Source organism: Malurus melanocephalus, unplaced genomic scaffold (genome assembly GCF_030028575.1).
Source record: "Malurus melanocephalus ecotype Western Australia unplaced genomic scaffold, MMel_1.1 scaffold_57, whole genome shotgun sequence".
NCBI lineage: Eukaryota > Metazoa > Chordata > Aves > Passeriformes > Maluridae > Malurus > Malurus melanocephalus.
This window is the reverse complement of record NW_026623289.1, coordinates 1,171,265-1,197,497: the sequence shown is the minus strand read 5'-3', so window position 1 is coordinate 1,197,497 and position 26,233 is coordinate 1,171,265. Positions and strand designations below refer to the sequence as shown.

General features: G+C 36.4%; 1 protein-coding gene across 8 annotated transcripts in view; it reads left to right on the top strand.

Annotated features, from left to right (window-relative positions):
• Positions 1-26,233, top strand: part of KLC1 (kinesin light chain 1) — a 45,113-nt gene that overhangs the window by 7,290 nt on the left and 11,590 nt on the right. For 4 of the 8 annotated variants that reach the window (XM_057365719.1, XM_057365717.1, XM_057365714.1 and 1 more), the window contains exons 2-13: positions 9,129-9,390; positions 12,556-12,786; positions 14,798-14,876; positions 16,732-16,957; positions 17,465-17,552; positions 18,203-18,304; positions 18,927-19,100; positions 19,241-19,340; positions 20,215-20,264; positions 20,351-20,418; positions 21,776-21,884; positions 23,806-23,967. In XM_057365719.1, the coding sequence (XP_057221702.1) occupies positions 9,130-9,390; positions 12,556-12,786; positions 14,798-14,876; positions 16,732-16,957; positions 17,465-17,552; positions 18,203-18,304; positions 18,927-19,100; positions 19,241-19,340; positions 20,215-20,264; positions 20,351-20,418; positions 21,776-21,884; positions 23,806-23,967 (1,650 nt within the window). In that variant the 5' untranslated portion in view covers position 9,129. The remainder of the gene's footprint in view (positions 1-9,128; positions 9,391-12,555; positions 12,787-14,797; positions 14,877-16,731; positions 16,958-17,464; positions 17,553-18,202; positions 18,305-18,926; positions 19,101-19,240; positions 19,341-20,214; positions 20,265-20,350; positions 20,419-21,775; positions 21,885-23,805; positions 23,968-26,233) is intronic. The other 4 variants (XM_057365716.1, XM_057365718.1, XM_057365721.1 and 1 more) reach the window with 2 other exon arrangements.

Below are 26,233 nucleotides of genomic sequence, written 5' to 3'. Positions count from 1 at the left end.
GCCCAGTAGAGTTCAGACTATCAGAATAAACCCTCCAGATTATGGAGTGCTTAAGAAGGAAATTATTTCCAAYCCTACAGCTAAATCAGCTTTCTGCAGTTGTAGGTAAGAAACAGTGAGTAAYATGAGGTAGTTTTTTCTAGATGGTTGCATTATTTGCTAAGCTTTCTATGAAATTAAATATGTAAAGTATAAAAAAATTAGTCTGATAACTGGTAGTTGCYATTGAAAATATCAATTTTGATGTAATATTTAAAGGGTTAGTATTAATTCTTTCTCAGTGTTAAGGATGATGCCTGAAGAGTTGAACTGTGAAACCTTTTCTGTAGTCTTTTTTGCAAGAATTGCGTTAGTGGTTTTGTATTTCTTTATTTTTTATTATTGGAAGGCTAAACAGGAGGAGATATTTTCCCTAAAGCTTGAAGGAAGACTCTACACAGTTTGTGCATCTTAATGTAAACTAGTAAATAGCTTCAAAACCAGATTTAAGGATTTRTTAAACCTAAAGGCTGCTGTGGGCTGAAACAGTGCTAGTGGAYGTTGCTTTTATGTCTGCAGAAGAAATTGCTTTTTTTGCTTGTTTCAGTCCGAATAACCCTTCTCTCCAATGTCATCAAGCATGTAAGAGCATCACAATCAGTCACAGTAGATTTTCAGCAGAACTTCCCRCACAGGTCCAATGATATGAGGCAATCTGTGGCCTTCTCTGTCCTTCCTGAAAGCATTTTCTAGATGTTTATGGGTGTGCTATAAAAAGTAGATTTGGTTAAGATAATAGATCTCATGTTAGTAAGTGGAAGCTGATAGAGTTTTTAATGTATTTGGAAGACTGATTTGATGGGAACGTTCCTGTGCTTTTACCTAAGTGCTATTTAGAAATTAGATAAATAGATAACATAAATGGATACTTCCTTTRATTAGTCAATAAAGTAGTTCTTGTCCAAAAATAACAATGCAAAATGAAAGAACTGGAGTCAAGCTGAAAAARTGTTTTGTCTACTCYATTGACAACTTCAAATAGCAAGACWGGTAGCTTTTGATGTTGCTGTATTCCTCTATTATCCTATGTACCCTAACCCTATTCCASTCTCAAAGACTCTCTCATCAGCAAGAACCAGCCTCATGAAGACAATTACCAAAATTCATTGAAGACATAGTTTTGCAAGGTGGCCAGTCTGTGAAGAGCMAAATGCCATTTTCACACAGAAATAAATGTAGATTCTTGGAATACTCAGAGTAAAAAATGTGGAATTTGATAGTGATGATGGATTTGTTACTCAAACCTTCTTGACAATATTTAATTAAAAGTACAGTCAAAATTTCCTTTCAATTCACTTAAAGTAGATCATTTATGAAGCATGTCTTTGYGACTACAAAATACTAAACTACAATGCAATTTTTGAACAATTAGCCTAGATTTTTCMTAGGTAAAGGAAAAGATGTATCTTTAATTCTTGTGACAAGACTTTTTAATAACTGAGGGTAATTATAATTACTTTTTAAGCGATTAAACCTCTGCCTTSTGATGGATTTAAGTAAGTTTATTCTGTCTTTATGTAACTGCTCTTAATACAGCCATGATCATTTTGTTAAAGTGATCCAGTGAGGTAGGCTTTGTTGTCATATGCAGAAGGCAAATCCCCTGTGGCCTAAACCGATATAGTGTTGGTGTTTTCAGGAAGGTAAAAAGCTCTACTTTTTCAAGGTCCATTGGTGGCTGCTTAGAAGAGTTTATTAGTGCTACAGAAACTAAGGAAGTACTTGCTTAGTACTTGAGGCAGGCCAAGAGACGCTGTTTGCTGTTGACACAACAGTGGTACAGAAGGGAGACAACTCCTTTGCTCCAAGGGGTAGGAGACTTGGAGAGCTGCAGTCTGTCTGCCTTCAAAGATTCCATGGACATAACTAATTTTTTTTTAAAAATCAGCATTAGATTTGGCTCAGCTACCAAACAGCAGAATAGGGTTRTGTTCAGTTTTATTATTCTGGAAAAGAATGGGGTTTGCATCTTGCCACAGGGCTGTTTCAGATATCCAGTAAGGAAGTTCCGTACTACCAGCATGTAACAGATGATAGCAGCCTCGATTAATGAAGAGTTTATTAGCCATAGTTTCTTGRAAGTGTGGCTTTTAGAGTAGCTCCTCTGGCCTCTTGACTGGGTTTACTCAACTGCCTTAGACACACAAACGTGCCTGTCAGATTTCTTTTGCACTTATTCAGCTTTGACAAAGAGTAATCTTTGATGTGATAACAAATGCATAGAAGGATCTTAATATCTATCCAGCTTCATTTGAAATCTGAGATATTAGAAGGGCTTGAGAATGTATACAGATAATGAATTTTTCTCTTACATGCTTACTATACATACAGATCAACTGTAGGATCTAGTACTTCTCAGAGAATCTGTAGTGATTTTAGGACATGTTGCTATTGTGTGTTTTAATCACTATATTTTTAGGCCTTTGGAAAACTAAAACGCAGTTGGTGAGATATGCCAGAAAGAGGRTACTTGCCCTTGATTCCTTTTACACAAATAATTTGGCTAGGCATAATAATGTGTAGGAGGGAGTCACATCATCTCAGGTTCTCTGTCTGCTGCAGTATGTGAAAAGGAAGTGCAAGATGGGGTTTGCCTGCATCACTGTGGAATTCCAGATATGTCTGAGTCTAAAAGAGATTTTGGAATTAGATGGGCAGGTCATCTGGATTGTCTGCAGTTAAAAGGATACAGATTTGCTGTATCATGATAATTGAAATGCTAGCTAGTAGCTAGTGTTTATTCAGTGCTGTACGGTCAAGGGATTGACACCATAATCTTTTCTTTAAGAGGAAGAATAATCCTTGTAGTTAAAGAACGTTTTTATGTCACTGAATACTTTTATACTGTSTACAGATTTTTAACTCTAACTATTTCAGCAGGAAGTAATAATTTAAATGAAAGTAGTTTGCTTGGTACAGAAGAAGGAAGGCTAGGGAGTAAAATTACTCTCCAGGTRTTTTTGTAAGTTTTCATTGAAATGTGCAAAAGTATTTATTTCAAAATAGTGTCAAGTTTGTTGCCTTTAAGAATCCAGGTATGATTGCTAAGAAACAGTGTTCACTAGTGTTGAAGTAACACGCTACAGAAATCTAAGTCAGGACTGCAGCAGAGCAAATCTTCATAGCTTGTACTTTCTCAGGAGTGCAAATCATCTTAGCTTGTGCTTTCTCAAAGAGAATTGTCAGCATCACCCTTGCTAAGGGTTTTATGGGAGCTATTTTTGCTATCATCTCTTTTTTTAGTAAATGTGGTTTGTGTTTCTCTATAACAATTTTTTCATCTTCCAAAGAATCTGAAGATTTCCCCTGAAAGGAATGATTTTTTTTTTTTTTAATAGCAGGCCCCACTATTAAAASATTGTAAGATTTATCAAGGTAGATGTACAGTGGCTATTTTCTTCAGCTAAACAAGTACATAATCCTCTTCACTTAAACATAGTTTAATGCAGTGCCTGGGCTTRTTGGTAGCCATTGGGGTTTCCTAGAGCCTGAAGTATTGTTTTTCAGAGATTGGTGCTGCTGTGGTGCAGGGGTAGAACGTGAGGCCACACAGCCTCTTCCCACTGCTGCCATGTGGTGAGTAGGCTGCTCCTGGCAGTCATAAGAGAAAAGCAGCAGCCTTTTTGGAAATGTGGAAATTTCTGCCCATATTCAAGGGGTTTTTATTTGTGTTTTACTCTTTTTAGTCAAGCTGGCTTTTGTTTATAGTGCATTTCTTCAGAAACCTCTTGGGCTTGCCTTTAGAAATGCTAAAACTTTGCAAAGGTTGAGTTTTYATCAGTTTACTTACTGATACAGACATTTTGTCATGTTAAGGCTGTAGGTCAAATTACAAATGTAATTCTGAGGTTTTCTTGGGATATAAACCCTTGACAATAAAGGACTACAAATGTCCTTTTTACAGTATTTACCTTGCATGCCTTCACTTCAAACCAAGTGGTAGTTTTACTCAGGTTAGCTCCAAGSTGAAGGCTGGCAGGAGGAGCACAGTAAGATTTTTTAACTGTGGATTTACTAGCTGGAAGTTGGTAAAAAAGTGAGTCCCCTTGGAGAGGGGGAGTTTCTCTGTAGCTTAATGTTGGTTGCTAGGTCATGTGCAACTCCATCCTCTTACCTGTGTCTGGGTGAGTGATTTACAGCATCCAGTATGTGCTGCTAATTGTCGTTGCAGAGTTATTTTTAAGGTGATTGGTGTACCTGTGTGCTCCATGGTGAAGGTGCTTTCTGAACTCATGCATTTGGAAACCGGAGGCAGTGCAGAAGTGCAGCAGTGTTCTGTTTATAGAACTGGGTCAGCSAGTGTGCCTTAAGTCTGACCTCCACCAGGACACTGCTTGCAGGTGCRGTTCCAGATTTTCTATTCTATGCGGATTCAAATATAGATGATGAGAAGAGTSATGACTAGTGCTGACAGGAAAGCTGCAGTCCTGAATATGTAAAGAGAAAAAAGCTACTTTCTTTTGGGAGTTTGGAGATCATATAATGGAATAAAATTCCTGACTATAAGGGATCATTTTAATTAAAAGGAAGGCAAATCACAAAAAGAAAGATTATAAATATTCTTTATGGGAATATGACTTGTGACAGCAGAAATAGCCTCAAGGAGAAAGAGAAATCTAGCATCTTAGATTAAAAAAAAATACAGGTAATCATTGTTCTTTCAGACTCGGAGATTTCTGACTGTAAACCATAACAGCAATACAGTCAAATTACTGTGTTTGTTATCTGAGTCCTTTTACAAATACGTTTCTCAGGGTATGAACGGCATCCGTGAGTGATTCATCTTTGTCATTTCTGCTGTCGCTGAGCTGCCTGAGGGAGGGGGTGCGGCTGATGCAGTGTTTGACACACTACTCAGTCCTTCCCAAACTGYTTTTCATCTCTTGCCTTTGTTGGTGAGTTTCTTTTTGTGTTTGGACGGCCTGTGATGTTTCGAGGCTTGTTTGAGAAGGGAGTTTTCCACATTATGAAGATTAGCAGTTAAAGCAGCTCGTAGTATTTGAAGATGGTKCGTTCCATGATGTAATGAGACGGGTTCTTGCTCTGAGCAGGGAATTAATGACTTGTAATTTGCAGCTCATACAAAATTGAAACAAGCACATGGCAGATGTAGGATGCTGAGCCTTGCCATTTAAKTAAGGAGGAACTCAGAGTGAAATTAGGGTTAAAAGCCCTGAATAGACTGATCATTGTTAGGAAACAGTGAACTGATAGGTCCCTATTAGAGATACAAAAAGCTCAAATTAGTATAACTTTGACCATAACTTTGTGGAATTTGCAGTGCATGTAGGTGAGGGAGCCTGTAGGTATGGCTTGAACCAGTCTTTTACTGTTGGGAAGATGATCTACTCTTTTTTATATGCAAAYACATTATTCCTTAATTTTCAGCTGTGCTGCCTGATAGCTGTATATTCAGAGCAAAAGTTTAGGGGGAATTTGGCTTGACAAAGGAGTTTAGACTTGGGGTTTAAAAGAATTATTTATTTAAAATTGTATTTTGCAGCACTAATGATCAGACACTAAATACATTAAAAATTTATCTTCCAAGCTTTTAGTACTTGAAACCCATTAAATAATAAAAATATCAATACAGAGAGGGAGACTCCTTAGGGATTCATAACAAGAAAGAAAAATTAGAATGGTTTTATTTATTTGGTTTTAGGATYCATGCTCATCTTTAGTCAAGTAAAAAGAAAATCTTATGGTTTTATAGAATAGAATTCTTTCTTGGTAAGTTTTGCTACATCAAGAGGGATTCATATGTTTATATGTTTTGGCTCAAGAATATTTTGAGGTGATCTACAGGAAAATGACTCTTCTTTAAAAGCAGCTGAGTAGGCAAAGCTCTTTAAGAGATCTTTGAATATGAGCTGGAGAGTTTAGGTAGCTGGCTATGATATGTGTATGTCTGTAGGAGAATTTAGGCACAAAAATGTGATGTCAGCAGTACTAGTGTAGTTGGTTTGAAAGTTTTATGAATAACAAAGTACTTATACTGATTAAAGATAACAGCCACTTAAGTTGTTTGTATATGATGAGATTATCCCAGTGGTTACATGATTGAAAGGCTTGGCTCTGCTTCCTTTGGTTCAGACTCTTGCTATTCTCAGTCCATTTTTTGTTTTGAGCTTATGTTATAAAATGTTGTGGAAACCTCTTTGACCGATGTCATTGCTTTTAACATTGATCTGTCAAAGTTAACTAAGAAAGTGATTTGATTTTTCTGGAAGTGTTGGAAAGCTTTAAGTGACTTTTGTACCTTAGCATAGTCTCTATTGTCAAAAACAAACAAGGAAGGTAGTACTCAAGATCTACCCAGACACATGCTTAATATAATAGGTAAATTTCTTAAGCCAGCTGGTGAGTCTGTAACTCTGGTTGCATTGCATTTTTTTTTCCTCATTCAAAATTCTGTTTTACATATAAACCTTTGTGCATCTTTATTCTTTTGTTTTCAGTTGTAAACTGAGTTTAAAACTAGTATTTCAGTCTAGAATTCCTGCCCTACAACAGGTAAGATCTGCAGTGCAGTGGCATGCAGGACAAAATTTACAGGAGCTTTTAATAAGGTTTTGCCTACACTTTTTTTTTTCTGTAGGGAACAAGTATAGGAAGAAAGACTTAATATTTTTTTGAAAAGCAACAATAGAAAGGCAGGGTAGGTTTTGTCTCCTTTCCTCTATATGCATCCTGCATACAAATTTCATTTGTTTGCTTCCTGTGTGGGGTTTGCTGCCTCAGGATATTCAAATCTAATTCACAGAATCACAGAAAATTCTGAGTTGGAAGGGACCCAGAGAGATCACTATATCCAAGTCCTCGCCCTTTACAAAATCATCCCTGTTTATATGATTATGTATTCAAATATGGATGGATGAACAGGTAATGATCTTTTGTAAAATGCATTTAAAAAAAAAACGTGGAAATAGCACCACCCCCCCCCCCACACACACACACACTACCCTTAAAGGCAATTAGATATTTATTCATTAATCTTACTCCTATAAAGAGTCAAATCTGTTTGCAAGACAATATATTTGTTATCCTCCTGTTTTCTAAATTATTCTCCCAAGCACAGACTATAAAACTCTCAACACCAATAGGCACCCCACTTTATCCCAAAAGATTTGTTCTTTTCCTGTCAGTGGGTGAGATTGGGATTCTAGCAGTGTTCTCTGGAGGAGACTTGAGAATCCCTCTCCCAGTYTGCAAGGACCTTCAGGTCAGTCTGTCTTGATGCAGCTTTTGACTTGACTCCAGCTCCAGTAGGTTCCTTGTACTTGTAGTGATGAGGCAGTGGAAGCTTTTAGCTACRTTTGCTTTGGGATGAGGCAGCTAAAAAATCTGGCACACTGGATTGAGACATGAGCATGTATTCATAAAGCAGGTCTTATGCTGGGAGGTTTTAAAGTGTATTTTTGCCCCATCAAGTTTAAACCTGCTTTTCCTCTCTTCAAAAGCTGCTGTGCTGGCTTAGCCATCCTTAGCTGCAGCTTCAGTATATTCAGGCAGAGCTATGGGTCTTTTAATTTATCTGTTAATTTATTGGTGTTAATTTCTCTGTATTTGTCTCTTAGAATTTATTTTATTTTTACTGAGGTGTGTCAATGTGTATTTTTTTTAAAACAGCATCTCTCTGTGCATTCTGTGTTTTCTGACAATAGATTATTACAAAATAAACCAGTGTCACTCAGCTTCTTTTTTGGTAACAACTAGATGTGCCTTTTGKGTATGTATTGCAGGAGATCATAACAGAGAGGGTAATTTGAGTACATATAGAAAGAAAGAACAACYTTTTATTTTTAATGTAATAAAGAAGCATAAGAGCGCATTCATTGGCTGTTGTCATGATGTGCATATATGCATGTTTTTAGAGCAGTTTTAAATCAAGATTTAAGTGGTTCTAAGTTTTTTCGTCTTCTAAAATTGGACTTGACTCTGTAGTACAAAGTTTTAATAGAGTTTTAATTAATTTTGAATGTTATTTTATCAGAGCTTATCTAGGTGTCTTCACACAGATAATTTATTGCTTTTGAAAAATCTTTCRTATTCTATTCTGATTTATACTTCCTGGTTCACCCAAAGATTTAAATACCTGTGGAGGTGTAAATTTTTAAATCGTTATTTTCATTATAGAGTATTTTTCTGGTGACATTAAAAAGGGCCAAACAATTTGTGTGSTTTCTTTTTGCATTTTTACCTTGCTGTACTTCTTTATCACTTCAGTAAGAGCATGTGTGATAATTAGAATGCATGAGGTTCTAAACGTCTTTGAGTCTTTACTTGCATTTGGAAGAGGTGTTGACAAACATCCAGAAATTTATTGTTCTTAATGTAATGCATTAGATATTGACAAAAYAGCACAGTGAAATGTTTCTTGCAAGGATTCTGCTGTAAAAACTGCTTTTTCCAGCATGAGACAGGTGTTGCATCTTCATCAAAACAGCAGCATCTAGACCTGCAGGCAATTGAATGTCTGTGTGTTAACTGTGGAGTTACAGTAATGAATTAAAGTTGTCCTAGGGGGTAGTTGTGGTGTTCAAAATACAGTGATGAGAGCTTTTGTAGCCCAAGGGAAAAGATGAGTATGGTGTTTTCCTTTTTAAAGGAAAAGGATTACTTTTCTCATGATTGACTGATGGACTCTTTTAGAAGGCTGGCTGCTATTTCTTCAAATTCCTCAAGTTCTGTCTTGTGGGTTTTTTTGACAGTTGCAGATCAGTGGTATCTGTAAATAGCTGTATTCAATATAGTATGTGTTTTATGCACCAGCTAGTTTGCTTTTGCACAAACCAGAGTCCTGGACATGCAGCCCTGTTCCTCAACACCTGCTACAAATTTTAATGCCATTTTGTAGTCTGTATTTCATTATGTGTTCTTTTTTGGTTTATCAATGTGTGTTATTATTAAATCTGGAAACAGAAACTGGAAAACTTGAAACTGTTCAAACTTGGGACATTAAAAATTGTAAAAATTATGCACAAATATAATTGCATTCTGAATATACATTTCAAACTTTATTGAGGTATAGAGTTATATGCTTATTTTGTTTTTCCTTTTGTATTAACTAGCATATTCTTCCATTCCAGAATGTATGAAAACATGTCCACAATGGTGTATTTAAAGGAAGAGAAGTTGGAGAAGCTTACTCAAGATGAAATCATTGCCAAAACTAAGCAAGTGATTAATGGACTAGAGGCACTGAAGAATGAACACAATTCAATTTTACAGAGCTTACTTGAAACACTGAAATGTTTGAAGAAAGATGATGAAACTAATCTGGTTGAAGAAAAATCAAACATGATTCGAAAGTCACTGGAAATGCTGGAGCTTGGCCTTAGTGAAGCACAGGTAAARTTGTGGTAAAAATAAAGCATTTCAGACATTTCTCTAGATACTAATGATATGCTGGGAAATTTAGGTTTTTTTTAATATATTAAGGACAAAAGATGCAGTAATTAGTAGAGTTAGTTACTGTCCTTTGTGCTGTGTTAAAGAACTAATTATGCATTCAGTGTTAAAGCACTGGAGCTCATAACTGGGTTCTGCTTGACATCAGTGAGACAGTTGCATTTTCTGTTTAGACTTTTCCACAGCATTARGCAGGTAGTGTTTGAGCAGCTCAAGAACTGAGCAGTGGCATTTTAACTCTAAATGATTGCATAGGAAGGTCTCACACAAACACACATATAAATGACACACATATAAACACACATATATATTTGCACATATAAATGTCTTTGCACTCTGGTGCAGCCTTAAATTCATGTTTATATTCCCTTGACTCTGATTTTTTATAGTAGCTCATGATGCTCTTAGAGCTTAAGAATATCTAATGTTTATTGAACATTCTACTAAATCAGAATTGAAACTATAAACRTTTTAAAGACCTGAGCACAGAATCTGAACAACTTTCACTGGTGCATTAAAGGGAGAACTCTGAGCTAATTTCTGTGGACTCTTAGTCAATGAAGGTATCATCTGCAGAAGATGAGTGAAAAGTTACATGTTTAGCTGAGATGTCAGGACTTTGTTTACAGTACAACATTATGGTGTTTTGTACTAAGTCAAAAACCTGAAACAATGTGATGTGACAATCATCACTGTAAAATGGCAGAGTGTTTGCAAATTAGTTGAAATTGCCGATGAGTTAGTTCTACATTAATAGGCTTTCTGTTGGTCTATAACTGTGCTCAGACTTCTCTTCTGGATCGAGCTGTTATTGTTCGATGATCTGGAAGTTGTGTGCATTGGATCATGGTGAATTGAGATGKAGAGAATGAAATGTGGGTTATCAGACAGGGGAATGTAGAAGCCCTGGACAGACTGTGAGGCTTTAGTACGTATGTGGTACTTTGATGCCTTGAATAGAAAGAAAATGCTAGAAAATACATGGAATAAAGTTTCAATAGTTGAGTTACCTTTAATGGTTGATTGTAGAAGATGCAAAGTGAACGAGGAACTTCTCTCTCCTAACTTCTATGTAGTATTAGGACTCAGTAAAGCTAGTTCTGATTTTTGGCTCTGTCAGATTCAGCAGCCTCAGTTGTGAACGTTCCTGCCTTGTTTGCCTCACACGGTACTTTGTGAGTTGCGGTGGTGAGTCAAGAATGTCTGCATTTGCTGCCTTTGTTAGGAAGCCAATTACACTTCAAACTGCTTCTTCTCTCAGACCTGATAAAGTTGCTCTTCCTGCATGCTTTAAGTTGTAAAAATGTAGTGGGTTTTTTAATTTATKTAAGGTATAGAAATAGATGGGTTTTGTGGCATGCATGTAGGTCTGGTGACATGTTATTTCCATGAAAATGAAACCAACATTACTGAAGAAGTCACCAGACTTTTCTCTCAGTTAATTCTAGGGAGTAAGACAGCAAAAGATGATGCCAACGTGGATTGTTTAGTGTTTGAATGCATTGACCCTATTACCACAATTTTCCTAAATATGCTCTCCGATGATATGAATGCCATGTTTGAATTGACCAAATAATTAAAAATATTAAAACAATTTTTAATGTGTAAATAGGTTGGTGCTGAAGTGTGGAGCTTTGGACTGATATTAGGAAATTATACCTGGAGTTTTCCTTACTTTTATAGGAAAAATTTGTTTGTGAAGGCTTAATGAATATTTTGACAGCTGAAATTTCAGCCAAGGACACCATCTGTTTCACATTAAATGCTTACACTTAAAGATAAATTTGTTTTTTAAAAAAGCTTGAAATTGAGGAGATGGAATACTAGTATTTTGGGGATGTCTAACTGATCTAAAAGATACGTATTCTCASCAGTGGTTCATTCTTACAAGGTGTKCTTCCTGGGATTACTGCCAGCTGTTCTGCATGTGTCAGTGGGAGATTGCATAAACAGTGAAGGGAGAATATCTTCTGCTGGTAGTGTTTGGCTTTCACTTAATAAGCTCCTTTTTCATTTAACTTTGCTCAGCAAAAAAAATACCTGGTCCAAGCAGTCTGTTTTTATGGGTGTTCTATTTTTTGTCCTTAATGTGGCTGTGTTTGAATGTCTGCACTCTCCAGCTTATGATTAGTAATATAAAATGCATCTATAAAAAATGTTCAGTTGCTCATTTAGATCTCAGTCATAGAAGGGTTCCTTTCAATATTTTCATGATGCTAAAGTATTCATCCTTAGGAACTATGAGCTTGTATACAAATCCTTTTGTCTGGAAGGTGCTAAATTAAAACGCTGTATCAGTTCTCAAGTTGTTTTGTGATCCTGCAAGTTAAAAGTATTACTGTTCCATTTCATGTTACTGGAACAAAGATTTCCAGTTCAGTAATCTAGTTCAAATTTTTCATRTATTTTAAGATTATATTTAATCTTYAGGGAATTCTAAAACAATTTTAACTTCTGGTAGCATCATGGAAAACAATCATTAGTAAAGAGTTCCTCTAGGTTGGGACCCTAACAAAGGAAGGACATGRACCTGCTGGAGCAAGTCCAGASCAGGCACATGAAGATGATCAGGRGACTGGAGCATCTCTGCTCTGGRGATAAGCTAAGAGAGGTGGAGAAGRCTCCAGGGAGACCTTAGAGCCCTTTCCAGGGCCAAAAGGGGTTGCAAGAGAGCTGGAGAGGGACTATTCAAAGATCCTGTAGTGATAGGACAATAAGAAACGGCTTCAACCTGAAAGAGAGTAGGTTTAGATTGGATATTGGGAAGAAATTCTTCCATGTGAGAGTGGTGAGGCACTGGAACAGGTGCTTCCTCCCTGGAAGTGTTCAAGGCCAGGTTGGATGGAGCATTGACCAGCCTGGTCTAGTGGAAGGTGTTGGAAAGGGCCCATGGCAAGGGGTTGGAAAGAGATGATCTTAGAAGTCTGTGATTTTAAATGGAAAAAAAATTTAGAGGAAAATTGAGAACCACATCTGAAAAGAAGAGAACTGTGACTGTTTACCAGATTTCACAGCTGACATAGGTTTAAATAATGAAAATCTTGTATATTATGTACAGGACTGCATTCTAGGGGAGTATGTCACGGGACACATTCTGCTTTTCAGGTAATGATGGCCTTGTCAAATCATTTAAATGCAGTGGAATCAGAGAAACAGAAATTACGTGCTCAGGTTCGCCGGCTATGCCAGGAAAATCAGTGGCTACGGGATGAACTAGCCAATACACAGCAGAAATTGCAGAAAAGTGAGCAATCTGTGGCTCAGCTGGAGGAAGAAAAGAAGCATCTAGAATTCATGAATCAATTAAAAAAATATGACGATGATATTTCACCATCAGTAAGTACCTGTGGAGTAAAAGAGTARAAACATCCTGCATTTACATGTGTTTTAATCTGCCTATTTAACAACAGATATATTTTATTTGTCCCTAACATAAATTTGTTAAAATTTATGACTAGTGTCATAAAGTTTGCAGAATGATTCTGAGAGCTCATTCTTATTTTAAGAGAATATATATTATACTGCCTGCAGATAGTAAAATACATGAAGAACAAAATTCATAAATACTCATTTAGTGTCATGTAAGCATAAAAATGTAAAGAATTRGACCAAACAAAAATCTTACTTCTGTAAACTCAGCAGTTAAAATAAGTGAGAAATCTAACCTATGAAAGATTTTAAGTACCTAGAGGACTTGGCTTATTTTGACTGCAGGTGAAATATTTAATTTTTGTCTAGTGAAATCAGTGTATAGCTTTTGTATGTGTTGAGAATTTACACAAGATAAGATGTTGTTGAATCCCCTGTCAGGACCATCTGCCAGAAATTGTGATCATCTGCATGTTTTCAAGCCCATTGTGTTACGTATTCTTAGATTCAGAGAGAAAAGGATTACAACTTCAGTTTACAGAAGGAACTTACTGCTTTAAAAGACTTCTGATTTATTTGCCTTTCTCTATAAAGTTTTATTCTGCTTCCTTAGGTTAGATGGAACTGTAGAGAAGGATCTCATTTTTGTGTGTTCAGACCTTCTCAGCAGTGTCTTGGAAAGAGCAGTTTTTCCTAACTAATTATTTTACCAATTTTAATGGTTGAAAGTGGATTTGATTTAGTCATGCTTAACTGACTTCTTGATGAATCCTTTTTTAACATATTGTAGRTAGTGAGAGTTGTTTTAGTTGGTTGCACCTGGAATTTCTCAGTGCTGTTCCATGACTTGGTATTTATAGCTGAATTTGCCAGTGAAGCCTGTTCAGAAAAGGGGTAGGAGGAGGGAATATTGGGATTTTGATGTGCCATACTGTCAGACTGTAATCTGTGGATGGCCTAAATAGCTCCATTATTTGAAGTTTAATTAATTAATAGATTCCAAGTAAGCCAAGCATCCTTATAGTTTCACTAACCGTRTGGACGGTCTCTGTTTCTAGCCTTCAAAATAGTCAGTGATGTAGACTCAGTATGAGRTTGGAATCAATTCTTAAAATTATGAACTTCCCATCTGAGCTCTAATCCCATCAATTTCCTGTTTTTGCAGTGCCCCTTATTTGCCAACATTATATTTTAATGCCAGCAGCAGCAGCAGTTGCCTTTTTCTCATCTGTGGAAAAAGGTGTTGGATAGAGRGCCAGAAAAATAAGAATGTGTTCTGTGTCCGTGTTTTGTCCTTACTGAGCTTACAATTTCTGAGAACTTCAACTACTGATATTGTGTAGACTCCACATTTAGGGAGCGGGACTGAGGGATGATCTTTCTCTTTGTTTTRCATTTGAAATTATCTTTTGATGCTTAAAATCAATATACCTGGATGGATTATGCAGAAGTTGGTATGGTTCCAGATGGAGACTCTTGGAAATTAGCTTCCTTTCAAGTGTTCCTTATTTGTTTTGTTTTTTTAATTTTTGAACCTTACAGATTATAATTGCAAAATCAACAGAAGTTGAGTACTCAGAAATTGAGGTCTTCTTACACCTCTCCCATGTCCACCTATAACTGTGTTTGTGACTAAACAAAGTACCATGGACAAGAGTAGTGCTTACTCTTCACTGGGTACTTTCATCAGGTCTAATGCCTCTGTGAGAATAGCAAATGTGTTCTTGTGTGCTTAAATTGAGACTGAAATCTAGGAGACCTCATTTCTATTCCTGGCCCTTYTGAAGGTGTCCTGTATTGTTTTGGGACAGAGTGTGTAAATATATTCAAATATAAGTCCTTTGTAAAACTTAAGTGAGAAATGTTATTCTTGTCAGTTCTGAAATTCTGAATKTGGAGGTTTCCTTTAGCAATGCTGATTAACTGGAATGTCCTGTTATGCCTGAGGTTTAATTTGTTGTGTTTGGRTGTTCTGTAGGAGGATAAAGATACGGATTCCACCAAAGAGCCTTTGGATGATCTATTTCCCAATGATGAAGATGACCAAGGACAAGGAAGTAAGTGTACTGCAGATTACAATGTTGGTGTGTTACTGCAATGCAGAAAATAAAGATGCTTTTTACAAAAATGGATACATGCTTGGGGTCCTCTGGAATACAGCTGGAGTGGTGAATACCTCTGTTAGAACAAGGAATCCAATCACTGATGCACATTTTCACTGGTATATACAGAACTGGGCCCTATATTTTTAAAGAGAGTTTACCAGCTGTTGTAAAGTTCTTCAGAATTACTTAAATTCAGAATTTGATCTGTTATCCTTCTGTTGAGCCTTAGAATGGTTAGTTGCAAGTGAYTGAGGCAGATTCTGGCAAGATGGTAAATTCTGTTAAAAACTTTTGAAATAATCCGATTTAAGATCTTTTGTGGTGAATTTCAGTATGAAATCTTTTTCATACTGTCTTTAGTCCTTTGCTAAGGTTGTCTGTATTAGTTTTAACACTCATTGTGAAAGTGTTGTTTGTCTTCAGGTGAGAAGGACTGAGGAATATGCAGTGTAGCTTGAGGTAGAGGTTTGGTAGTATGATTGGAAAAAGCTATTAATAGATGAGCTTTGCTAAGTGAAATGTGTTCTTTGTATGTGTGTAAACAGAACAAATAGATTTTGTAGAGTCAGTGGAGTGTACTCGGAGCAGAATGGTTCTTACAGACAAATGGCTTCAGGGAAAATGTCTGAAGGGACCCACCTTTTGCAATCAACAGTTTCCAATTTCCTTTATGGGCATGCACACACAACGTACACTGCATTCTTGACAGCATGGTAATGCTGCCCATAGCCAGCACTGAAAGGAAGGCTTGAAGAGTTTACAGTAGCTTAGCGTTGATCATGAACTTCTTGCTTCCCTAGAATTTTGTAGTAGGAAGGTTGAGTGGCAAAGCTCCCTTAATTTGCTTTACAAAAGACAAAGTTGACATGTCAGTGATTTCTTTGGCTTCCAAAAAATGCTGAAATGCTTCCRTGCTTTGGCAGGCAGTGACTGGGGGTATAGGCTTGGAATTATGTGATTCCACTAACATAAAAATGCTCTCACTTTCTGTGAGAGTYGTTTTTTTGCTTAATAGAAAGGAGAGAATAAAGTCAAGCTCTTGGCTGGAGCTCTTATCCTGTTCATTCTCTAGAGTTTAATGAAAATGATTAGAGTTAGAGGGAGTTTTCTAAAACTCAGAAATTGGTCAGGTGAAAAGGGGTTGGTAGATTTTTGTRGGRAGTGGGAGAATGAAGGTTGCAACARCCAAAGGTTATGAGCTACTGGRAAATACTGGCTAAGCCTGWGGKTTAGTGAGTAAAATRTCAGTGTTGGTTTTGACTCAGGGCTTTTGGTCTTGCAGCTGTTATTTCTGGCATCCAAGGTGTTTCAGTCCTTTAYGTGCTAACCTTAAGTGCTCCTTGATGTAGCAAACAAAGGGAAATAAATGCAAGTTTGGAGAGGAGAATAAAGGAAAAAGCTTTTCTGCAGGTATTCAGTTTGTCTATGTTAGTGTTCCTTTTCATAGGGGAACAGCAGTATTTGTAAGTGCAAAATTATTATATAATCTCGAGAATGTTAATGGTTTGCTGAGCTGAAATGGTTTCCTACTTTCTTCGTTAGTTTATTACATTTAGCTCTTTGAGCTACTAGAACTGTAAAAATAATTACAGTACAACACTGAACAGGATATGGAGAGTGAAACAGTCATATTCCCCTGTCACTGTTCAAGACCACACGACAGCTGAGAAGTGTGTTCTAATGCTAATTCTGTGTATTGACAAAATAAAATTCAGTGAGTCTCACTTTACATCCCTTAAATGTCATGTGAGATGATTTATTTACAGTCATCTGTTATACAAGTTGAAAYTTTGTGTGTTTCTTTCAGTTCAACAGCAGCATAGCAGTGCAGCAGCTGCTGCCCAACAAGGTGGCTATGAAATTCCAGCAAGATTACGGACCCTTCATAATCTTGTTATCCAGTACGCTTCCCAAGGTAGATACGAGGTTGCTGTACCTCTCTGTAAACAAGCTCTTGAAGATCTGGAGAAGACTTCAGGTCATGACCATCCTGATGTTGCCACTATGTTGAACATACTTGCTTTGGTGTACAGGTTTGTATACTGACACAGATAAATACCACTGAAATAAATACTTAATAATGTTTAGACTAGAACTTCTTCCCTGTTCTGTYTTCCTATTTAAATTATTATTCAAACCCTCAAGAGGATCCTAAAAGATTTGTGTGTCTTCCTATACTTAAAAGTCAAACAAGTTGCTGTACTTTTGCCCATGCCTTTGCGTTAGGAATGAAAATAGTTTTGATACATTTTTTTTTTTTTGTCTACTGAGGGGGTATGTCTTAATTACTCACTTTGAGGTAATCAGCAGCTAGAAACTGGACATCAGTRTAGAAATAGTACATACTCAGTACAGTCTTCAGCTAGCAAACTATTTACAATTACAGGCTTCAGAGTTTTATTTCCTAATTTATGAATATATTCACATTYAATTACTATTCCTTTGTAGTAGCAKCTTTAGGTCAGTAGTGAAGTCAGGTTAATTCTTACGATTTTTCTTTCCTGAATCCCCAGTATTAATTACATATCTTTACAATTCAGAGACCAGAACAAATACAAAGATGCAGCAAATCTCCTGAATGATGCCTTGGCCATCCGTGAAAAGACTCTGGGCAAAGATCATCCAGCGGTTTGTATCATGCAATATCATAATTTTAGTTTGTTTTTCACTGAATTTTTSTCAACTAATTCTAATATCAAACTCAACAGGAAAGATTTTAAGACCTGGCTTGTCTTTTAACAGTACAGGTAGGAAGCTACATTATATCAGTGCTGTTTCACCATAAATAATTTGCTCATATGTGATTTTGGATTGCCTGGATTTTCTATGGGAAATCAATTTGTGAAGAAAGATTTTCACTTGCTTCTTCAAATCACTTTATTATACTCAGATTGAGGAGGCACTTCTGATTTGGTTTACTGCTACTTGTAAATGAAGCATAAATCAAGGTTATGCAGAATTSATGTGAMATTTTTGTAGCCTGTGGGACGCAGRGCAGCTCCAAGTATAGATGTSAGAAGTACCTCTGTAAGAGAAGAACGTGTGAAGATGTGTGCACTAAATGACATTTCTACAAATGAAGCAAAATTATTTCATGATTTAGGTGTTTCTTTCCTYTATTGTGTATGTATGCATTTAATAATAATTATTTCTTCCTTCCAAATGTCTACCCTGTGCATGGAAAATCTGAAAACATCAATGCCTTGCAGATGTGTTCATTTACCAAGTATTTGTATCAGCARATTTCAGTGTAATCAATGTTTCTCTGCTGTTGACAGGTGGCAGCAACTCTAAACAATCTTGCAGTACTTTATGGTAAACGRGGAAAGTACAAAGAAGCAGAACCGTTGTGTAAGCGAGCTCTGGAAATCAGAGAAAAGGTAGGAGTGGCAAATAGAGCAGCTTTGAATGGACTTTTTGAAGGAGAAGGCAAAGTTAAACACTTACTTGTTTTATGCTTTGGTTGGGTAGATCTGCCAGATAAACCTCAGAGTKAACAATGCCTAGTAGTTAGGAGTGTCTGAAATTCAAAACAGTAGGAAATTCCAGTAGTGCTACGGAATTGCTGGAGCACTCTGTGCTAAATTCTGTATTTTGTGATTAACCTTCTTTGCCTTTTTTCCTTCCCCTGTGATAGGTAAATAGTCTTTGAGTTGTCAAGAGCATTGAAATTAAAAACTGACACTTAGTTAAAAATTTTAAGTTGATTATTCTCTGTGTGGATATTTATTTTAGTCYATGAGACTGCATCTTCAGGTTTATATAATACTGTCCTTATAATGTTGTTTTAGTACTTACTTTGTTCCTCTTATGGATTGTTCTGCATCATTCTCAGTTTGCAATAGAATTGRGTAATTTTCATATCTTTCAAATGCAGCTTTTGCTTTTGTCATCCTCATGTTGAATTGAGGAGTACTAAAACAGGATGTTTCTAAATTAGTTATTTCTATACYCTGACGTGATGATTACAGAATGTTTTAATACAGTGTATTTCATTTCCAGGTCCTGGGGAAAGATCACCCTGATGTTGCCAAGCAATTAAATAACTTGGCTCTGCTATGCCAGAACCAGGGTAAATATGAGGAGGTTGAATACTACTATCAGAGGGCACTTGAAATCTACCAAACTAAGCTGGGACCMGATGATCCAAATGTTGCAAAAACAAAGAACAATCTGGTAAGCCTTTCCCAAAGTAAATCTGAGACAAGATTTCTCATGAACTGAAATGCACTTTTATCCACCCTGTATTGTATTTCTTATTTTTAAGATAAACAGAGCAGTATGCTGATATCTTTTGGGGGGTATTTTGTTTTTAGGCATCCTGCTATCTAAAACAGGGCAAGTTTAAGCAAGCGGAAACTTTATACAAAGAGATTCTTACTCGCGCTCACGAACGGGAGTTTGGCTCTGTAGATGGTAAGAAACTTGAGTCCCTAGATTTGAATTTATGTTTTATTTTTGTWGCTATGAAATGAGATGTGCAACAAGTCGATAGTGTCAATATGTGATTAAAATTGTCTGCTTTAGGTGGACTTAAAAGGTGTGCTGATAGATGTGTTGGAAATACATTCATCGAAAGAAAGCTTTTCGTTACAGCAGCAAACATTTGATTCAAAAACATGGTGGATACTTAGTGGATTTATGTTTTATGGATTGTATTTCTGGCATAATTTATTTCATGGCCAACTAAACCAAATTTTAGTCTTTTTATAGTGGCAGAAAAATGTATGTCACTTCCCAGTCACAGGAAGAAGTCAATGCTGGATTTTTAGTGACATAAATAAAGACTTGTTAATGCAAAAGCCCTCCATTAACACATTTAAAGAATGGCAAAAATACCTTTAAATTGGGAATTACACTATACGTTGATGTCATGTGCATTTTATCAACTAAAAATCCCAGTAAAGAATTTTCGTTCTCTTTTTCATTCCGTGACAGTAGCATATGCACCACTTAGTCGATGTCAAAGCAGTTTTTATGATAAAAGAAATAAATTCATGTTTTCTAGCATAGAACTAGACACATGACAAATGGGTGGCAGTACATACTGACTTCAAAGCTTCTCAGAAGTAACTGTGTCTTAAGTTCAGATAAGAAAAGGAGACAGAACTGTAAAACTGTGAAAGAGGTGCATGTTTTATTTATCTGCTGCTTGTASTATGGACAGGAAGGTTTTGTGGTGGTAATAGTATAATTCCCTGGTTTACAACTTTATTTCAGAGTGGTGAAAATSAAATAATAAATACCTTGTAGTTTTGTTCTTCTATAAAATAGTTTCTTGTTTCACCAGATGAAAATAAGCCTATCTGGATGCATGCAGAAGAAAGGGAAGAATGCAAAGTAAGACCATTGTCATGAATCTTTTTTTGAGCTTTTACTTGTTTTAAGTTGCAAAGGTCTTTTTTTCAACAATATTTATGTTCTAGGGAAAGCAAAAAGATGGCACATCTTTTGGAGAATATGGTGGCTGGTACAAAGCTTGCAAAGTTGACAGGTGAGTAATTTCTTTACAGGACAAACAACTCAGAAATACTCAGTGTCTCAGATTAAAGCATTTTGAAAATGAAACCAAAACAACTCCTTGGTTAGGACTTTAAAAACAAGAGTGTTAAAAATTCCAAGCCCGAGACTGGTTTTCAGGAATACAGTAACAGTTTTCAAGTGCTGAGACTGCTTTTAATCTAGGCTGGTTAGATCTAGTGACATAAAATTGCACCAGTTGTGTTCTTGGCAGTCCTTCAGGTGGCAGCGTAGGTCACCTTTCCTTCCCTGTGTACCGCTTCTTGGCATATGTGCCCTTCCTGCTCCTGCAACGCTTCTGGAGGGGGCCAAAAATGGGATTGCAAATAACTACACCTTCAGTTACCTAGCTGGCTCAAGAAAACAAAGTTAAACTGCCACAACTAAGCATTATTTGAATTTCTAAAGCTTGAAGAATACAGTTGTGTGAATGACAATGTGTACCTTAAAGTGAAATAAGAGAAAAAAGGATTTCAACCTATAGTTACTGAAATKATTTTTTGTTTAATTTTGTTATTGCTGCAACTTTTTAAACATGTAGGTGTTACAATTCATGAAAAACCTGCAGCTAGTACTGACAATCAGCAAGGGGTTTTTGTTAAGTGAATGTTTGAATTCTTATGTTTAACGAGCATCAGAACCTTTGTGCTGTTGAAATCTCTTTTTTCTCTATCCTGAATTCTGGGTGCAATATGTTTTGTTGGTTTGTTTTTCATTCTAATGCATGAGAAAATCCTTTCTCTGTTATTACTGGAGCAAAACTTCATGCAACAATACTTTGACTGAGCTAATTTTGTGCCATTGAAACAAAAATGTCKTGTTGGAGTGTGAGACTTGTTAATGGAAAGGGCAAATTTTTGTCTTTTGTTGTTCAAGCATGGTTTGAATGCATAGAAGCTACAAATAGGTATTAAGYAGAAGCTGATGAAAGAAACTGTTAATTACTGTTGTGGTTAACACATGCTACACTAATGGTCTCTCTATGCATGAATAAGCATATTTTCTGGAAGCTTCACAATTTTTCCATTGGGACACACTTGTCTAGAGCTAAGTTTTCACGTTGAGATGCAGTTGAGGAGCACAAGATTATAGCATTCCAGTTTCAGGGATGCTGTCTAGCCATAGTGTGAGACATTAATATATTTTGAAAGGGGTCAGCTAGTTATTGTGTGTACATGAAGTACAGTACAGTACAATGTATTAAAAGAGAGAATTAATAKGTTACTACAAAAGTATGATGAATATAATTAAGTTTTTTATTAGTGAATTGAGAAGAGTTTACTGTGTGAGTATTCATATTACAGAGAGTTATTTTTCTTTTCTTTCAATAGTCCAACAGTAACAACTACTTTAAAGAACCTTGGGGCACTTTACAGACGACAGGGCAAATTTGAAGCTGCTGAAACATTAGAAGAGGCAGCAATGAGATCCCGTAAACAGGCAAGTATGAAAATTTCACCTTAATGAGGTTTCTGCATTGTGGTTGTACAGATTTTCCACTTTGTGCACACAGAATATAGAAACTTTCAGTKCCTGGTCACCCTCTAATTTCAGATTGAATTAGTGATAAACTGATACTGCCTTAACACATGCAGTCTGGTTAATTGTTAGGGCAGTGGTACCATGTACTGGGGACATGATTCAAACTGGGAGTGAAATTATGTAGAAAATGAAAGAGCAGAAAACATGATGTTGGCCAGCAGTCCTCAGTTGGCTGCTTGTCCTGGGAGAGACTGTAGCTGGGCGAAAATGGAGAGGTTCTGCTGGAAATGTCCTTGGCCAGTCATGCTGTTCTATTTTTAATAGGGAGCTGTCAAACTTATAAATGTTCAGTTTCTGCATGMAACTGACTGACTGGAGTAGGCTTTTTGGTTTCTGCTACTTTTGTAGACTAATGGGATAGATATTGAATTTTCACTGAGGACTTTATTTTAATGTGCTGTCTTTTGTGCTATCAAATCCACTGCTCAACCCATCCTCTCTTCTCTTAGAAAGCAGAAGAGAATTTTGGTTTGTTGGGGTTTTATTGGCTTTTGTTTTTTCTTTCYCTTTTGGATGATTTGATACATGTCTTTTATAAGTAAGACTGGACAAAAAAAACATGGGTTGTCAGTCGGTGTTGAAATGGAAAGCAAAGTAAGAAAATACAAGTAAACAATGTGAAAGTTCAATTTTAATTTCATTTTTTATATTAAGGTAAATAGGACTTTGATTTTTTTTTTCTAGAGGCTTGCTTGTTTTTAAGGATACTTCAGATTTTCATTGTGCATCATACACCACCTATACCATTAATCCATAATATCTGGCAGTGTCCACACCACTAGATTTACATGTGTAGGAGACAATGCTGTGTTAATTTAACACAGCAGCATTTAACACTACAYTTTCATTCTGAGTCATTCAAGTAATGTTTTTCTCTTAGGGGAAAACAGTTACATTTTCCAAAAATCTGACATCTCCATGCCACTAAAACAACTTTCATTCTTAATCGTGCTCTTTATTTTTAAGAACTGCATCCTTTTCACTTTCGGTATTGTGGTTSGCCTTGTGGAGTTACCACACGTATCTCTGTTGCATTTGCTGCTAGTGCTGTACTGTAGAAAATGCAGAATATTTTATAAGGCATTCTTCTGGTATCTCTTGCTGTCAGCAAATACTGGTTATGATGTGGAATAGATTTACTATAAAGAAAACAAAACTAAAAATAAGTATGATATGAGTTGTGATATTTTGTAGTTTCTGCATTAAAGATTTTGAGGTACTGTAGCACTTTTAAAATATCTAAAGGATTATTTGATAATTGATAAGCATTCTTTAACACAAACATATTGRCCATATATTTAGTATGTTTATTAAAAGCTTATATTCCATTTCATTTCTTTCTGAAGGAAAACTRTACTAATGCCAAGTGTTTTATGTAAGTATTTTTAAATAACACAACCTGTTTCTGAGGTACTAGATATTCAGACATCTTTCCAAAGGTGAATGAAGACTAGACCATTTCATGGGTGGAAAGCTTGAGAATTACAYTGATGGTTCATTATCTATAAATTGCTTAAATATTTAGCTGGTGCYAGATTGCTTCGGGTAAGTGACATGAGCACCACGAGGCTTAGACAAATGATGAGAAAAGAGGAAAAGARTGACAAATCAGTGAATTATCAAACTACTGAACTGTCCACTTCAGGCTGTGTGGATTCTTGCAATTTATAAAGCACAACTCACTTGCTCTCTGAAGGTAGAATTRGGCTGATGGAATTGTGGGCTAGTTTTACTTGTTGCTTGGCACAGTTGTTGTAAGTTGTAGATTAATAGAGCTTGTAACAAGGTAAAGCCTCTTCCCATTTTATCAAATTCTCAGGGTCTTGACAATGTTCACAAACAGAGAGTGGCTGAAGTGCTGAATGACCCTGAGAGCATAGAAAAACGGCGGAGCAGAGAAAGCCTCAACGTGGATGTGGTAAAGTACGAGAGTGGCCCTGATGGCGGCGAGGAAGTGAGTATGAGCGTAGAGTGGAATGGGGTAAGTACAGTACACAGTTGGAGAAAGTAGCCTAGGAAACCCTCACCTAACAACTAGGGCTGTCCATTCACCAGCCTGTGTGCTTTCAGTAGTTTCCCGGTTGATCTATGTTGTATTTTGTAATTTTGCAGAATCAGTTAAGAAATGAAGAATAACATTTTGTCTATCATAGTGCTAAAAAACTTGTAATACTTTTAAATTTTAAAACATCCTTTCTGTTGTTGTCCTTCATGGTGACATTTCTGCAAGAATCCCAAGCAGTTGTATTTAAGGCTAAGTTGTGTAATGCTGATTGAGTGTCCTGGTTGTGGCCTGSTGTGCAATTGCTTGTCAGTGGTTTGTTTTTACTGGTAGAAATACTCTGGCAATTAACTCACTTATGCTTTTTTCCTTTTGGTGCCATATTTGCTTGTAATTTAAATGTTTCTTTAAAAATACTCCATCAGTTGGAATCACAAGGAGCTTTTGCTRTGGAGATGTACTGAGTGTTAGCAGTTTCAGAGTAAATCAAAATGACCAGTCCAACACTAAAATAATTCTAATCTCCTCCTTATCAGCTTGCTGGAGGAAGGAACATGGSTTTTCAAGCTGCTATACAGTCCTTTTCAAGAGGCAATGCCATCATGTAACAATGTGATGATGACTTCATGTTTCTTCATTTAAATTAATATGACTTTCCCATATTAAAATTTGTCTGGAGCCAGGGCTTGTTCCTACTTGTTTCCCATATATTGGCTTCACTGTGTTACACTGATTGTCATAAAGTAAAAACATATATATACATATATATATAATGTGTTTACATATGCATTTTTCTAACCATTGTTTTCCTTTAATTTGAAGGACAGTGCAAGCTTTCAGTTATTCTCTGGYTTATGTAGTTTGCTTCTGTCACCAGCTTTCCCATGCTTTATCCCATTGCTGGCAATGGGATAGMTATTGCACTGTTCACTAACTCTTAGCTGCAGTTCCGCTCAAAATATTCTCTTAGATTAAAAAAGTGGTGTTGCTTTTGCTGTATGGGAGGGGAAGTAGCCTACTTTGCAATATTGAGTGTTCTGAAGCTTCATTTCTCTTACARTAGCAATCTTCTTTTCCCCTTCTTTTTGTAAGACACATGAGACAAAGGCTTAGCATTCCAAAGAAACCTTGAGAAAACACACAATGCTTTAGTCTTAAAGGAGAATGTTCTTTCCATCTTTGCTTTTGTCTCTTTATTACTGTTTTCTTGGCATTGGTGTTCTCAGTGCCAAGACAGTCAATCAGCATCTATTGTGAATTAATACTGCATCATTAATAAAGCCAAAGACAGGTTGGATAACTCTCTTTTTAATTCTCATTTTGCCCATTCAGCATTAGAACTGTGTACTGTACTCCTCCCTTAATTTTCACTATACATTGCATGACTGTATGTTCTAAACGGATTAAACTTTTTTCTGTTATTGACATCAATGCATGCAGGTTTTGGATGGAAAGGGCCTTCTGGGGAAAAGCAATAGACAGTATTTCTAGGTCAATATTTAAATCAAATTCAGTCATAAAATTTGCTGGTCTGAAAAATTAAATTTTGACCTCTCAGGGTAAGCAAACTTTATTTTTGGTGTGCTGAAATGGCATTGCTTCATTCTCATATTCGTTATTTCTTTTTCCCCCTCTTAAGAGAAGGTATTTTGTATTACATGTTCTACGTGAAGTGGGCAACTCTCTCTCCCTCCCYTCTGCAAGTATTTCTATCTCAGTGATGTTCTTCCCTCTACTTTTATAYCGTGTAGTTTTTTTACCCTTGTGTGTTCCCTCCAGACAAAATTCTCTGATTCTGATAAAGTGTAGTAGATTCTTCTGACCTCTGATAAAGTGTAGTAGAATCTTTTATTTGTGTCTGCAGAGCCTCAAGAGGGGCCTGCCTTTTCCATTTAATTTGTTCTGAAGTGGTCAAGCTGACTCTTGTTCTTTGGCTGTCAGGAGAGAATAGGTRGGGTAAGCAAAGGGACAAACTCAATGAAAAAATTCTGTTGGAGCATGTAATTAARGGCCTTGTAGAAGCATTGTAGGCTTTGATGTAATGTCTTACACTCTCACCAAAGAACTGAAATATCTATTGAAGTAAATCTGCCAGAAACTGTTAAAACAGACACATTAAGAAAGGTTGTTATAATGCATGTTTACATGTCACTTACAAAATTGATGCCTTACAGTGAACAGAAGAAAATGCAAGGAAATAGTTGGTCTTTAAAGTGTAAGGTGGAAAGGCCAAGATTCGGATCCC